This window comes from Gambusia affinis, linkage group LG04 (assembly GCF_019740435.1).
Source record: "Gambusia affinis linkage group LG04, SWU_Gaff_1.0, whole genome shotgun sequence".
NCBI lineage: Eukaryota > Metazoa > Chordata > Actinopteri > Cyprinodontiformes > Poeciliidae > Gambusia > Gambusia affinis.
In genome coordinates this window covers 28,141,469-28,157,343 of record NC_057871.1, presented here as the reverse complement: position 1 = coordinate 28,157,343, position 15,875 = coordinate 28,141,469, and the positions used below count along the sequence as shown (strand labels likewise).

At 38.3% G+C, this 15,875-nt stretch overlaps 2 protein-coding genes and 1 long non-coding RNA gene across 3 annotated transcripts in view; all 3 read right to left on the bottom strand.

Moving 5' to 3' along the window:
* Window positions 1-6,409, bottom strand: part of LOC122829327 (hyaluronan-binding protein 2-like) — a 34,985-nt gene extending 28,576 nt beyond the window's left edge. The window contains exon 1 of the mRNA XM_044113790.1: window positions 5,728-6,409. Within this exon, the coding sequence (XP_043969725.1) occupies window positions 5,728-6,232 (505 nt within the window). The 5' untranslated portion in view covers window positions 6,233-6,409. The remainder of the gene's footprint in view (window positions 1-5,727) is intronic.
* A 3,325-nt stretch (window positions 6,410-9,734) lies between these two features.
* LOC122830378 (anionic trypsin-2-like) lies at window positions 9,735-11,550 on the bottom strand. Its single transcript, XM_044115685.1, has 5 exons — window positions 11,441-11,550; window positions 11,035-11,227; window positions 10,764-10,952; window positions 10,167-10,449; window positions 9,735-10,077 (listed from the first exon to the last, which is right to left on the bottom strand). Exons 1-4 carry the CDS (start codon window positions 11,478-11,480, stop codon window positions 10,320-10,322), a joined length of 552 nt encoding a protein of 183 aa, XP_043971620.1. The 5' UTR covers window positions 11,481-11,550; the 3' UTR covers window positions 9,735-10,077; window positions 10,167-10,319.
* A 3,747-nt stretch (window positions 11,551-15,297) lies between these two features.
* LOC122830380 lies at window positions 15,298-15,875 on the bottom strand. Its single transcript, XR_006370514.1, has 2 exons — window positions 15,743-15,875; window positions 15,298-15,653 (listed from the first exon to the last, which is right to left on the bottom strand). It is a non-coding gene; the product is annotated as an uncharacterized LOC122830380 (long non-coding RNA).

The following is a 15,875-nucleotide window of genomic DNA, read 5'->3' as shown; positions in this document are numbered from 1 at the left end:
TTTGCTGTAAAAATATTCTTAAATTTCACGTTAAGGACAAACATGAAAAAATTGAAAAAGTCCTGCTTCTACGTTTTGAAAAGTAAAATGACGAATGGAACTAAAACATCCTTCTCAAAAGAAACTATGAATCTTGTAACTTTATAGACCAAAAATGTTACAAGAAATTCATAAGGAACACTCTGTTATGGACAAAAAGGACTCTTTGTCTTTTCTGTTTTATCTGCTCACACGCACATGCTGACATAACCAAAACATTTAAGACTGGTGACAGTGACACATAAAAAAACTGATTAAGGCAGACCAACATCTTAGAGAGGAACCAGAATGAGGAGAAACTCAAGCTACAATATTTGCTTCACTTGGTGTCACCCCTAAGGTGAGCTGAGTGGAGCCCAGTGCTGGGTGGAGAATGTCACTCTGTATCTGTTCTATTTGTATGACTTTTATCATCCCAGTATGTCTCAGTATTGAGTTTAAGATTCTTTTACTGGTTTTTAAATGTTTTAATTTTCTTGAACCATCATATCTTGCAGAGCTGCTATTACCTTATGAACCCCTGCAGGCCTTGAGGTCCTCTGGCATCAGAATATTATCAGTTTTAAGAATCACAACACACATTTATTGTGAGGCTTTTACCCAGGATTATGTCCCCCGTTTGTGGAACCATCTGCCAGAGAACCTGAGGGATCCAGAAAATGTTGCTGTCTTTAAGAGCAGACTCAAGGCCCACCATTTTAACTGTATTTGCTAAATTGAATAATTTCTGCTTAATTTCTGCATTTTCCATGCAGTTGTGTATTTCCATTTGGGGTTGGAGTGGGTAATTATTTGCTTTGGTTTGTTTTTATTGATCTGTACAGCACTTTGAGCTGCTTTTAGTATGACGGTGCTGTATAAATAAAAATGATTGATTGATTGATCTTACAAATTTTACATAATTAATGTAATTTAAATTTAATCCTAGCAGTGAAAGAAAATTAAAAATGAACAGTGACACTTTGTTCAATTGCAATAGAGGACAATTTTCTTCTTTTATTTTTATGTTATATATGTGGCAACGAGAGGCTATCATTAAATTGATTTATCTGGTTTTAACTATTCCCTTAAAACTTCTCTTTCATTCTGCATTTGGACTTTTGAATTGTTTTTAAGTATTGAACTTTTTATTTCCTTTATTATATTATGATGCTAATATTTATTTTTAAGTTGTTTGGATTTCATTTTTTGTTTATTGTTGAATTATGTAACTTCTGTTTCATTATTGTTTTGTACAGCTCTTTGGTCTTGGAGTTTAATGTTCACTAGAACTAAAGCTGGAATAGTAACTCCAGAGCTGCAGAGTTCAGATGCTGCATGTTCATCATGTTCATTGGTGTTTCTCTTCAAGTGATTTAAAACTCATGTCACATTTCAAGACTCAGTTCAGGATAAATATCAAGTGAATACACTGATCCATGAATGTAAAGACGATCAGACAGGAAATTGTTGTTTTCATTAATTTATTGATTTTTCTTATTCATTTCAGAGGCAGAGAAAGCTCCATTAGGGAGGTCAAGGTCAGGTGAGAAAAACAAAACTATTAATTTATGATAATTCTAAAAACCTCTAGCATAAAATGATGGAGATATAACTATAAAATTACATCTGAGAGGAAATTTGATGAAATTTGTATTTCATGATAGTTTAGGTTTGTTAAGCCCAGTTGTGTTGCGTATCCACCCCATGTATTCACACACATCCATGCTGTAAGTTGCATTCCGATATCCATAAATAATTTCTCTGCTAGAAAACACACCATAAATCTTCTTGTTCAACACCACTCCTCCACCAGAGTCACCCTGTAGGAAAATTTATATCAATATATTTATGTTGTAAAACAAATATTTTCTTTTCTCTGTGGAGAAATATTAAAGAAAAAACTTACACGGGACACATCCTTGTTTGGTGCTGCAGCAATGATTTGATGCCCTCCAGTCAGTGAATAGAAAAAACCAGTAACTTTCAAGTCGACACACTGAAGATGTGGTGGAAAACGAGCATAGTATGCTGCAAAGAAACATGAAACTCATAAAAGTGTTTTTCACTTAACATTCTCTGTACAAACAGAAACAAAGATTTTATTCTCATAACTTCAATATTTCTCTCACATAACGAATTATTGGGGCTGGTTGTCATTGCTCCATCTCCTGCCAGCTGGACTGTATCACCACTGAAACACAATTAGGATAAATGTCAAAAGTGATGACAATGTAGAAAATGAATCATTAGGAGGAACAATGAAAGAATGGAAAATAAATCCATAAAGGACTTCATCCACAGAGACAGGAGTGTCCACCTCCAGTCGTCAGTAATGGTGTCCTGAGTCCTTTATGTGTCTCTGGTCCAACACACCTGAGCTAAACAGGTTCTGGTTCTGATTACCTGACTCAGGTGTGCTGATTACCTGACTCAGGTGTGCTGATTACCTGACTCAGGTGTGCTGATTACCTGACTCAGGTGTGCTGATTACCTGACTCAGGTGTGCTGATTACCTGACTCAGGTGTGCTGATTACCTGACTCAGGTGTGCTGATTACCTGACTCAGGTGTGCTGATTACCTGACTCAGGTGTGCTGATTACCTGACTCAGGTGTGCTGATTACCTGACTCAGGTGTGCTGATTACCTGACTCAGGTGTGCTGAAGCAGAGGCAGCAGGACCGGAGAAATGAAGACAGAAAACCTAAAGTCATGTTTTTGACCAGAGAAAGACTTACATTCTAAGACGATTATTGCATCTTGGAAGCCGAACAGGACGGATATTTCTTACTGGTCTCTGAAGCTTCACCAACATGATGTCATGTTGGTAATTCCATCGGTTAATATAAAACACAGGATTGTGTTGGATTATCTGTTTCTCCTGTGTAGCATTCCGTGGATGAACTCCGAACGTTGCTGTGGTAGTCCTGCAGAACAGGTTAGATTATGATGAACACATAGAAAACCTGATCATCTGCAGATAAAACTGTCTTAATTACTCTTTCTTACCATCCTGGCTCTGACTTCCAGCAGTGTGCTACAGTCAGGATCCACTGGCGGTGGATCAGAGATCCTCCACACAAGCTCGTATGAGTACCATTAGTTCTCTCCAGCCGAACATGATAAAGACGCTCCTTGTCATCACAGTTTTGACCTCCAATGATTCTCTTGTGCAGAGAAACATGTGAGTTCATTGAAACACCTGAAGAAGAAAAAGGAGGAATTTACTCAGAAATCAGGAGCAAACGTGGCTGAAGGAACAAAAAAAGGATGAACAGATAAAGATTACAAAACATCACAATTTATATGCAATATAGTTTATGTCTGACAAAGAATCAGAGGAAAGTTTTAGAGTCACATAGAGCAGCAGCCTCCCTGGAACCAGTAGGAAGTGTCTCCAGTATCTCCAGTGTTTCCAGTTTGTCAGACTCACCCAGCCCCAACAGCAGCAGCAGAACTTTCAGCAGAGCCATTGCTGGTCCAGATTTCTGTGAATGTCTGCAGTCTTGCATGCCTGCTTTTAAACTCTGTTCACAACCTCCTGCTGTACAGGAAGCCACCAATCACAGAATGGACACTGATTTGTCCAATCACAGGATGGACAGTGATTGTTGGGGTCATGTGCATACATAGGAACTTTAACAACTCATCTTTCTAAAGAAACTTGAAAAAAGTTCTTGTTCCATTGACAGATTATTTCACTAATAAAACATTTACCCCCCCTGTAAGTTAAATAATTAGCAAATGAAACAATAACCTGTTCATCAATATTAAAGAATTGACTTAAACCTAATAGCTCCTATATTTTGTTACAAAGTTACTTATATGTTAGTTTTGCCTTTTCTTAAGTGAACTGAGAGATTTGCACTAGAAACTAGACTAAAAATAATTGGTAAATTTTCTGTCTTTGAACAAGCTTGCAGTGAGTTATGCACAACAGAAAACTTGATTGTTAACTGGAGGAAATAAAATAGATTTTCTGAAGGTGGAGAGACTCCTTGTTTTCATGTTGATGTTTTTTGTTTTTTTTTCAAAAAAAACTTTTTGGCTTCCAATGTACAGGTTTTCACATCTGCCTTTGAATAATTTTTCAGGAATTTTTTTGGGAAGTGAAACAACAACTTCATGGATTCATACTGATGCATGCAACATGAAGTGGGTGAGAAAGAACAGGTGATTTCTTTTTGGTTGCCATAAATAATGAAGTTTTCACTGGTTCAATGATGTCTGTTAACTGTTTAACTGTTAACTGTTTTTTCGAAAGTGTGAGAGAAAACTTTTGTGAAGTAAAAATTGTTATGTCTCTTAATTTAATTTAATTGTTTTACCCATTTAACCTCATTAGTGTTGTTCAACCTGTTAGTAGTAGCTTGTTCTCTGGTTCCAAGGCACACTGTCCTACATGTTTTAGAGGTTTCCCTGCTTTAATGTGCCTGATTCAACTGATTGCAGTTCAACAAACGCCTGTTAATCAGTCATCAATTGAAATCAGCTGGACTGAAGCAAGGAAATACCTAAAACATGCAGGCCAGTGTGCCTTGAGGACCAGGGTTGGGAAACACTGGGCTAGAGAGTTTCTGCAGAACCAGTCAGAGGGTCCCTGCAGCAACTGCAGCAGGCTAATAGCGACAGCAAGGCACCAATATTTGTTAAAAGAAAAGTACAGACAGTTTAGATAGAAGCTCTGAGGCTTCAGATGTTTCTCTATGGAAAATCACCAGCTCAGAGTGTTAAGAGTTTGGTGCACCTGCTGGATATTCTGGTTTGACAATGATTTTGTTATGCAAAATTGTTTCATTAGCAAACCTAATTTTTGGAAACTCACATTTTTGAACAAGAACATGTTTATCATCCAAGGAGAAATGCAGAAATGCAGAGTGATGGATCCTCTGGGAAATCAGAGGCAGGTGGCTTAAATGAAGTGAGGTCTGTTACATGAGTGCTAAGGAGAGACGTCCCAAGTAGAACCTGTTGATTCATTCCGTCTGTAAAATTAAGAAACTCTGGTCCAGAAGACATTTCTCCAAAGGTGTCTTGTGAATCCTGTGAATGAGTGGATGAGCAAGGAGGGGGCGGAGGAGGAAGGGAACCAGTCGTTCCGTCTCCAGTCGATGTTGTATCAGCTTGTTTTGGCTCCTGATATGCAGAGGGTGCCATCCTAATCAGACGTCCTCGAGCCTGTTCTTCTGAAGCGATGATGACGTTGCTGTCCTTGTTGATAAAATAAAAAAGGTTTGCAGTGAGTAGCTTTATCCCATGTTTATTAAGATTCCGTCCGCTTCTTCCAAAAAGGTGAAAGCGCTGCCAGTAGATCCAGAGGTTATCGATGAAGGTCACTGAGCTGGTAGAGCAGGTTTTAATCAGCCATTTGTTTATTATGCCCAGCCTGGAGTGTTTTTCGTCTCCCCATTGAGGTGATGGAATTGAACCACTGAGAAATAACTTCATTTTTAATTTTACCATAGTGTTCAAAAGAATATTAAAGTCCTTTTTCAGAATCTCAGATTTCTGCTTTGCCAGATCGTTGGCTCCAACATGCACAACTAAACACTCAATATTTGGCTGATCAGCGGTTAGAGAGAGAACTTTGTGAGTTAAATCAGACACAGTGTCACCAGGAAAAGAAATCACTCTGGTTTTCTTGGGATTGCAGACATGACTGATTCCATTTACTGCTTCATCTCCAACAAAAAGCACTTTTGGCATACCTTTCGTTTTCCTGGTGGTCACTTTGTCCTTTAGGGTCTTGGGGGGTGGATGTGTTGGTCTTGCCTCATTGTTGATGTTTGATGGTGAGGTTTCACTCAGAGGCTCAGGCTGGAGTGCAGAAAATCTGTTTTTCAGTGGGATTCCCAAAGTGTCAGAATGTTTTGAGGTTTGGGCTGGTCGCTCTGTCCTTGGAAGCGGAGTCGGTGGAACTGTTTTGGTTGCAGCTGCTTGTTTGTTTTTGCTCGGTGGAGCAGGTGTTGAAGTTGAAGGTGGGTTTCGGCTCAGAGCCGGCCACGCCGATTTGTCCAGGTGAGGGGTTCTCCCTGTCAGTCGTCTCATCGGATCCGCAGTGTGAGACTTTTGCTTCGGCTTGGCACCCAGAGCGTTCCAGGGTGGGCTGCTTGATGCGAGGCGTACGATCTCTCCGTTGTTTTGAGGAAGAGTTGTCTCATTTCCACAGTTAGCGTTGATTTCAAAGTTCACCTCCAGCAGTTTGATCTTCATTTCTATAGATTGAAGTCATTGTATAATACTGCTGAGGTCTCTGGGGTCGGCCGGAGGCATTTTGTCCTGGTTCAACTTGGAGATGAAGAAAAGTAAGGTAAAAAATAAAAGTAAGAAAATCCCTCAGTCCTATAGGTTTGAAGTAACCCAGTTATGATGTCGAAAAAGTAACATACAACTATAAAAACTGTCACTTTAAAAATAACTCAGGCAAAGTTATCAGTAAGGATATGTTCCTCCTTCAGCTGCCACAGCAGAAGGAGGAACATGGACTCACCATGGACCCGGTGTTCACACACCGGGTCCATGGTGAGTAGGAGGGGGCAGATCTGTGTCCTCTAATTATGGGCAAGAGAAACAACATATATATTTATTTTATTCTTTTTATTTTTTATTTTTTTACCTTGGTTTGTGAATAAAAACGTAGGTCTGATGTTGACGTTAGAAAAACTGTTTCTATTTATATTTTTATTATCGTTTCTGCAATAACGGGACAAAACCCGCCTCACCCCTAAACACAAAAATGCTTCAGCTGCAGAGAAAACTTCTGACTTTAACTTGATCATTCTGCTAAAAACCCAGTTCGGTTCACTACAGGCAGTCTGGGTCAGTACCATCGACAGATATAAAGAATAGCTGTCTTTATATCAGACATCCTGATATAAGACACGGTACCAACTGTCACCGCGAGTCAAAACGCAGCTCAAAGCTCCGGTACCACCCGGTACCACCAGGCGGGTTAAAGCTGCTGTTGACGGGATCTGGGCTGGAGGTTCACGGGTGTAAATAGAAGTTACTGCAGAACCTCAAGTTTTAAAGGAAGTGTAACGATAATTGAGTGTTAGTCAGAACCCAAAACACGTGTCCAATACTTCAAACTTTTATTATAAGAACAAACGTGAAAAAGGAGCTCTAGGGGGTGTGGGCTCACAGGTTGATTGGAAATGGGGAGTCCAAAGGTTGGGGTGAATGGGCAAAGGAGTTGCCTGGGGAGCTCGGGGAACAAACAGGGACAAAAACCAACCAACCAGAGTCTCATTAGTAGAATCAGTCCAGGTCATGCACGGATGGGTCTCAGGTACAGAAAATCCAATAAACGGAAGGCTGGAGGCAGGTTCAGAGGGAGGCTGGGTTCGGCAACAGGAGATCAGATTTCTTCAGGAGGACTGGGCAAAATCTGTGGTCAAGAACAGGCAGAGTCAAAAAACCCAGAAAACTTCATGGAACGTGTAACAAGGAACAGTGCTTGAAAGCTGTGACCAGAGCAACAGACGATCTCGCACTGAGCTGCAGAAGCGCAGCTGGTTAAATAGGGAGCGGCAGCGTGCAGGTGAGGGTAATTAGCAATCAGCCCAGTAGTGGAGCTGCAGGGCTGAAAACATGACAGGAAGATTCAGCCTAATTAGAACATTTAGAGTTCACAAAATAAACATCAGAGAAAATATTGTAGAACCGCAGCAAAAAGCCAAACATGCCACAAAGAAATGAATCAAAATGTCTCCAAAGCTTTGGCGGACTGACAGGGGCAACCGGGGGATTCCAGGTAGATTCCAGGTACATTCCAGAGATGCGCATCGCAGCAGCTGCTCATGCAGAGCTGGTACAAGGTAATATGGGGCCTTAGACAGAACCCCCTGCCCCCTGGAACCGTCCTACTGAGAACCTCAGCATCACTTACATGTTTAAATATCAATAAGGTGAAGCCTGTGAGAGGGAGACCAGGTTTATTGACCGAGTTTAAAATCAATCACTGATCATTGGTTATTTGCTGTGATGTGTTTGTGAACAAACCCAATTCAAACACAAAGATTACACCATATTGTAGCCATGGTAACATAATCAAACTATCAAGATAATTCTTTAAACTTTTACAAAATAAACTTCCAAGTTAAATCCTAAATGTACTTTTTTTTCTCAGCTGAATACATTAAATAAAATATAATAACATTGTCATTCTCTATAAATGATGCTACAGTTTTAGATCTATGGCCTGTCTTATAATTTCTAGGGGCCCCTGAGTGTCTGGAGGCCCCTGAATGGCCCCTGAGCTGTATCTGTTCTATTTGTATGACCTTTAACATCCCAGTATGTCTCAGTATTGAGTTAAAGATTCTATTGCTGGTTTTTAAATGTTTTAATTTTCTTGAACAATCATTCCTTGCAGAGCTGCTATTACCTTATGAACCCCTGCAGGCCTTGAGGTCCTCTGGCATCGGACTATTATTAATTCCAAGAGTCAGAACACACTTATTGTGAGGCTTCCTCCCAGTATTGGGTCCTTGTTTGTGGAACCGTCTGCCTGGGATCCAGAAAATGTTGCTGTCTTTAAGAGCAGGCTCAAGACCCACCATTTTAACTGTCTTTGCTGAATTGAATAATTTCTGCTTAGTTTGTGCATTTTCCATGCAGTTGTGTATTTTCATGTGAGGTTGGAGCGGGTAATTATTTGCTTTGGTTTGTTTTTATTGATCTGTACCGCATTTGAGCTGCTTTTAGTATGACGGGTGCTGTATAAATAAAAATGATTGATTGATTGATTGATCTTACAAATTTTGCATAATTAATGTAATTTAAATTTAATCTTAGCAGTGAAAGAAAATTAAAAATTAACAGTGACACTTTGTTCAACTGCAATAGAGGACAATTTTCTTCTGTCGTTCGTATGTTAAATATGTGGCAACGAGAGGCTATCATTAAATAGATTTATCTGGTTTTACAGAATTCCTTAAAACTTCTCTTTCATTCCAGATTTGGACTTTTGAATTGTTTTTAAGTATTGAACTTTTTATTTCCTTTATTAAATTATGATGCTATTATTATTTATTTTTAAGTTGTTTGGATTTCATTTTTTGTTAATTGTTGAATTATGCAGTGGCGGAGCTAGACATTTTTTCAAGGGGTGGCCAAAGTGTGAGCAAGGCTTTATCAGAGGGGTCCATATATAGGGTGAACATATTTTCATTTCGGAAAATTTGGAAGGAGCGGGAGGTGCGGGGGACACATGTCAGCTTAACCAATGAGTGGCGTCAGTGAGCTGCTACTGCGTCAGGCTGCCTTCAGGGACAGTCGGAAATTAAAGTTTTCCTAGCAAATCTTTGCCAATCTCATAAGTATTATATTTTAAAATGACCATTTCTAGTAGGGTGGCAGTAGGGGTGTCAAGGGCTCTGTTGGGAGTGGCAAATGCCACCCCTGCCACCCCTCTGACTCCGCCACTGGAATTATGTAACTTCTGTTTCATTATTATTGTGTACAGCTCTTTGGTCTTGGAGTTTAAAGTTCATTACAACTAAAGCTGGAATAGTAACTCCAGAGCTGCAGAGTTTAGATGCTGCCTGTTCATTTCTGATGTAATGTAAAGTAAAAAAAAAAGAATTAATAAATTACTTCTGGTGTTTCTCTTCATGTGATTTAAAATTCATGTCACATTTGTAGACTAAGTCCAGGAAAAATATCAAGTCAACAAACTGAACCGTGAATGTAAAGATGATCAGACAGGAAATTATTTTTTTCATTAATTTATTGATTTACTTTTACATTTTAGAGGCAGAGAAAGCTCCATTAGGGAGGTCAAGGTCAGGTGAGAAAAACAAACCTATTAATTTATGATCATTCTGCAAACCTCTAGAACAAACTGATGGATATATAACTATAAAATTACATCTGAGAGGAAATTTGATGAAATTTTTGTTTCATGATAGTTTAGGTTATTTAAGCCCAGTTGTGTTGCGTATCCACTCCATGTATTCACACACAACCATGCTGTAAACTTTAGAGGTTGCATCATGGCCAACAATCACGCCATAAATCTTGTCGTACAACACCAGTCCTCCTCCGGAGTCACCCTGTAGGCAAATTTATAACAATATATTTATGTTGTAAAACAGAAACATTTTCTTTTCTCTGTGGAGAAATATAGAAGAAACAAACTTACACTGGACACATCCTTGTTTGGTGCTTCAGCAATGACTAGATGTCCATGTGTTTGCCTAAAGGTAAAGCCACTAATTTTCATGTTGACACACTGAAGATGTGGTTGACGTTCAATGTCTGATGAGGAGAAACATGAAACTCATAAAAATGTTCTTCACTTAACCTTCTCTGTACAGAAAGAAACAAAGATTTTTATTCTCAGATCTTCAATATTTCTCTCACATTGCTGATTATTGGCGTTGGTTGTCGTTGGTCCTTCTCCTGCCAGCTGAACTCTAGCACCACTGAAACACAATTAGCATAAGTGTAAAAAATTATGGCAATGTAGAAATTGAATCATTAGGAGGAACAATAAAAGAATGGAAAATAAATCCATGAAGGACTTCATCCACAGAGACAGGAGTGTCCACCTCCAGTCCTCAGTGATGGTGTCCTGAGTCCTTTATGTGTCTCTAGTCCAACACACCTGAGCTAAACAGGTTCTGGTTCTGCTGGTGGCCTGATTACCTGACTCAGGTGTGCTGAAGCAGAGGCAGCAGGACCGGAGAACTGGAGACAGAAAACCTGAAGTCATGTTTTTGACCAGAGAAAGACTTACATTTTGGGACGATTATTGCATCTTCGTAGCCGAGCAGGACGGATATTTCTTACTGGTCTCTGAAGCTTCAGCAACATGATGTCATGCCGCTGATGGCTTTGGTCAAAATACATCACAGGATTGTGTTGGATTATCTGTTTCTCCTGTGTAGCATTCCATGGATGAACTCCTAAAGTTACTGTGGTATTCCTGCAGAACAGGTTAGATTATAATGGACACATAGAAAACCTGATCATCTGCAGATAAAACTGTCTTAATTACTCTTTCCTACCATCCTGGCTGAGACCTCCAGCAATGAGCTGCAGTCAGGATCCACCTAGGGTGGATCAGAGATCCTCCACACCAGCGTGTATGAGTACCATTGACTCCCTCCAACCGAACATGATAAAGACGCTCCTTGTCATCACAGTTTTGACCTCCAATGATTCTCTTGTGCAGAGAAACATGTGAGTTCATTGAAACACCTGAAGAAGAAAAAGGAGGAATTTACTCAGAAATCAGGAGCAAACATGGCTGAAGGAACAGAAAAAGGATGAACATCACAATTTATATGCAATGAAGTTTATGTCTGACAAAGAATCAGAGGGACGTTTTAAAGTCACAGGGAGCAGCAGCCTCCCTGGAACCAGTAGAAAGTGTCTCTAGTATGTCCAGTGTTTCCAGTTTGTCAGACTCACCCAGCCCCAACAGCAGCAGCAGAACTTTCAGCAGAGCCATTGATGGTCCAGCTTCCTGTGAATGTCTGCAGTCTTGCAGGCCTGCTTTTAAACTCTGTTTACAACCTCCTGCTGGAGAGGAAGCCACCAATCACAGGACGGACACTGATCTGTCCAATCACAGGACGGACAGTGATTGTTGGGGTCATCTGCATACATAGGAACTTTAACAACTCATCTTTCTAAAGAAACTTGAAAAAAGTTCTTATTCCATTGACAGATTATTTCACTAAAAAACCATTTACCCCTCCTGTAACTTAAATGATTAGCAAATGAAACAATAACCTGTTCATCAATATTAAGGAATTGATTTAAACCAAGTAGCTCCTATATTTTGTTACAAAGTTACTTATATGTTTGTTTTGCCTTTTCTTAAGTGAACTGAGAGATTTGCACTAGAAACTAGAGTAAAAATAATTGGTTAATTTTCTGTTTGCAGTGAGATTTGCACAACGGAAAACTTGATTGTTAACTGGAGAAAATGAAATAGATTTTCTGATGTTTTTGTTGTTTTTTTTTTTAACAAAAACTGTTTGGCTTCCAATGTACAAGTTTTCATATCTGCCTTTGCATAAGTTTTTTGAGGAGTTTTTTGGGTAGTGAAACAGCAACATCATGGATTTATAGTGATGAATAGCATGAAGTCGGTAAGAAAGAACAGGTGATTTGTTTTTTGTTGCTGTAAATAATGAAGATTTCCCTGGTTGAATGTCTGTTAACTGTTTAAGTGTTAACTGTTTTCCGAAAGTGTGAGAGAAAACGTTTGTGAAGTAAAAATTGTTGTGTTTTGTAACAATTTTATGTAATTGTTTTACTCATTTAACCTCTTTAGTGTTGTTCAACCTGTTAGAATATGTAGGCTAGAGAGTTTCTGCAGAACCAGTCAGATGGTCCCTGCAGCAACTGCAGCAGGCTGATAGCGACAGCAAGTCACCAGTATTTGTTAAAAGAAAAGAACAGACAGTTTAGATAGAAGCTCTGAGACTTAAGAAGTTTCTCTATGGAAAATCACCAGGTCACAGTATTAAAAGTTTGGTGCACCTGCTGGATATTCTGGTTTGACAAGTATTTTGTTATACAAAATTGTTCCATTAGCAAACCTGATTTTTGGAAACTCACATATTTGAACAAGATGTTTATCATCCAAGGAGTTAACCGACCCTCCAGTGTGGTTACGTGGCTTGTATATTGTGCAACTGAAACTGGAGTGACCACATTGTGTAACATGAGTTCTATATATTGTGAGGGTTTGCAGCTCCAAATCAGATCTCAGAGCAGCTCACTGCTGTGTTTGTTCTCCGTCTGCAGATGGAAATAAAGCTTTGCTCTTGGTCGTTTGCCAGAATCTCAGCCTGATCTGTTATCATACAGAATTTTGTCCACACAGGCACAAGTTTAATTTAAAAAAGAATTGTATTTTATTTAACCCAAAACAGACACTTAGGTAAAAATGACAAAATTGGACCCATGAAAGAAATCAAAGTAACAGAAATCAACTCAGACAGACAAACAGACCTATCTACATGAGACAAAGGGAAACATAATTACTGGTTGATCAGGCTACATAGAAGACAAAGGGGAGAAAACACAAAAAATTAAGCATGTACCAAGGTTTCTGTGTTGTTTGGCCCATCACTATTAAATCTAAGATTTAAAGAAACAATATAAGTGAGGTGAGACTGACTGAAAAATTATGTGTGGTGTGATTGAATGTTACCACATTTGTGTGGCAGTAACTGCAGCCATCACTCAAGTGCAAGAAAATTTAGTTAAATCCAATATGGCAGACAGATGAAAAAGCATGTCAACCAGCTCAGGAATATCCATTCCCTCTTTCTACTGTAGAAAACTCTTGCAGCTAAATATATATATATATATATATATATATATATATATATTGTGTTTTATGTCACAATATATATATATATATTGTGACATAAAACAGCTCCTAAAGACTTATACTGCTGATGTTGTCTCCAAATAACAGCTTTGTATTTGGAGAAATTGCAGCTGATCACCTGCCCACTAAAGTGGACGTCATGCATCAGTGGCAATATTTTGACAGATATTTATTGATGTCATTACTCTGATTATAGATCTACAATATGCAACATATCTAGCAAATATTTTGCTGGAAAAACATTCCTAAATTTCAGTTCCTAATTTGATTGTTACCATTTTATTTTGTAACAAATTTTGCTTTATTGTGGTTCTTAAAAGACTGTTTTATTATATGTAAATGTTTTCATTACATATATTCACTCCAACTGACCACAATGGAGAGAGTGACTTGAACGTCCAATGCATTATTATTGCACTTCCATTGTGGTAGAAGTGTGGACACAAATGCAGCAGGCAGGAAACATTAAGGTTCTGTTGTAGATTTAATTGACAAAAGACAAACTTGTAAAAAAACAAAGTCCAAGGAATAAAAATAAACCCAGACCAGTGATATGAAGAGTCCATGAGGAAACCAGGGAGAAGGGAGAGGAGCAGTGGCGTGGAGTAACAAGGCGAACCGGCCAGCAACAATCTGTGATTTGACTAACTATAGATGTGATCATATATTCATCTGCTACTGAAGAAAATAACATATTTTATGTGGCTGAAGGTTAGTTTGGTGTAAAGTAGATCTAGAGTACTAACAAAGATCACGTCAAGGACAAACATGAAAAAATAGAAAAAAAGTCCTGCTTCTACGTTTTGAAAAATAAAATGACTAATGGAACTAAAATCTCCTTCTTAAAAGAAACTATGAATCTTCTAACTTTATAAACCAAAAATGTTACAAGAAATTCATAAGGAACACTCTGTTATGGACAAAAAGGACTCTTTGTCTTTTCTGTTTTATCTGTTCACATGCACAAAGCTGCATGCTGACATAACCATAACATTTAAGAATGGTGACAGTCATACATAAAAATAACTGATTAAGGCAGACCAACAGACCAACACATTAGAGAGGAACCTGAATGAGAAGAATATTAAGCAGGCGTCCTCTGGCATCGGACTATTATTAATTCCAAGAGTCAGAACACACTTATTGTGAGGCGTCTTCCCAGTATTGGGTCCCTGTTTGTGGAACCGTCTGCCAGAGAACCTGAGGGATCCAGAAAATGTTGCTGTCTTTAACAGCAGGCTCAAGGCCCACCATTTTAACTGTATTTGCTGAATTGAATAATTTCTGCTTAGTTTGTGCATTTTCCATGCAGTTGTGTATTTCCATGTGGGGTTGGAGTGGGTAATTATTTGCTTTTGTTTGTTTTTATTGATCTGTACAGCATTTGAGCTGCTTTAAGTATGATGGGTGCTTTATAAATAAAAATGATTGATTGATTGATTGATTGATTGATTGATTGATTGATTGATTGATTGATTGATTGATTGATCTTACAAATTTTACATAATAAAGGTAATTTAAATTTAATTTCAGCAGTGAAAGAAAATAAAAAATTTACAGTGACACTTTGTTAAACTGCAATAGAGGAAAATCTTTTGTTAAATGTTGAATTATGTGACTTATTTTTCATTATTGTTGTGTACAGCTCTTTGGTCTTGGAGTTTAAAGTTCACTGAACTAAAGCTGGAATAGTAACTCCAGAGCTGCAGAGCTTAGATGTTGCATGTTCATTTCTGATGTAAAATAAAGCAAAAAGAAAAACTGAATAAATAGATTACTTCTGGTGTTTCTCTTCATGTGATTTAAAACATGTACAGTGACAAACGTGACATGTTAATATCACGTTTGTAGACTCATTTCCGGAAAAATATCAAGTGGACAAAATGAAGCTTGAATGTAAAGAAGATCAGACAAGAAATTATTTTTTTCATTAATTTATTGATTTATTTATTCATTTCAGAGGCAGAGAAAGTTCCACTAGGGAGTTCAAGGACAGGTGAGAAAAAACTAAATTATTAATCTGTCCTAATTCTACAAACATCTAGACCAAACTAATGAAGATATAACTATGAAATTACATATGAGAAGAAATTTGATGAAATTTTTATTTCATGATAGTTTAGGTTTGTTAAGCCCAGTTGTATTGCGTATCCAGTCTATGTAATCACACACAACCATGCTAAAAACTGAATTCCGAAATGCATGGCTTAATCCACGGCCAGCAATCACACCATAAATCTTCTTGTTCAACACCACTCCTCCACCAGAGTCACCCTGTAGGAAAATTTATAACAATATATCTATTTTGTAAAACAGAAACGTTTTCTTTCCTCTGTGGAGAAATATTGAAGAAACAAACTTACATAGTACACCTGCTTGTTTGGTGCTTCAGCAATGAATAGATGTCCACGTGTCAGCGAAAAGAAAAAACCAGTAACTTTCATGTCGACACACTGAAGATGTTGTGGAACAGTCGCATTGTGTGCTGCAGAGAAA

What these genes read in the sequence shown, in the direction of transcription:
- LOC122830378 (XM_044115685.1), bottom strand. Translation starts at nt 11,480, where the DNA reads ATGGCTCTGCTGAAAGTTCTGCTGCTGCTGTTGGGGCTGG. An exon ending in TGGAGGTCTCAGCCAGGATG is followed by an intron (nt 10,953 to 11,034) that starts GTAGGAAAGAGT and finishes CCTGTTCTGCAG; the next exon opens with GAATACCACAGTAACTTTAG. An exon ending in TGCAATAATCGTCCCAAAAT is followed by an intron (nt 10,450 to 10,763) that starts GTAAGTCTTTCT and finishes ATTGTGTTTCAG; the next exon opens with TGGTGCTAGAGTTCAGCTGG.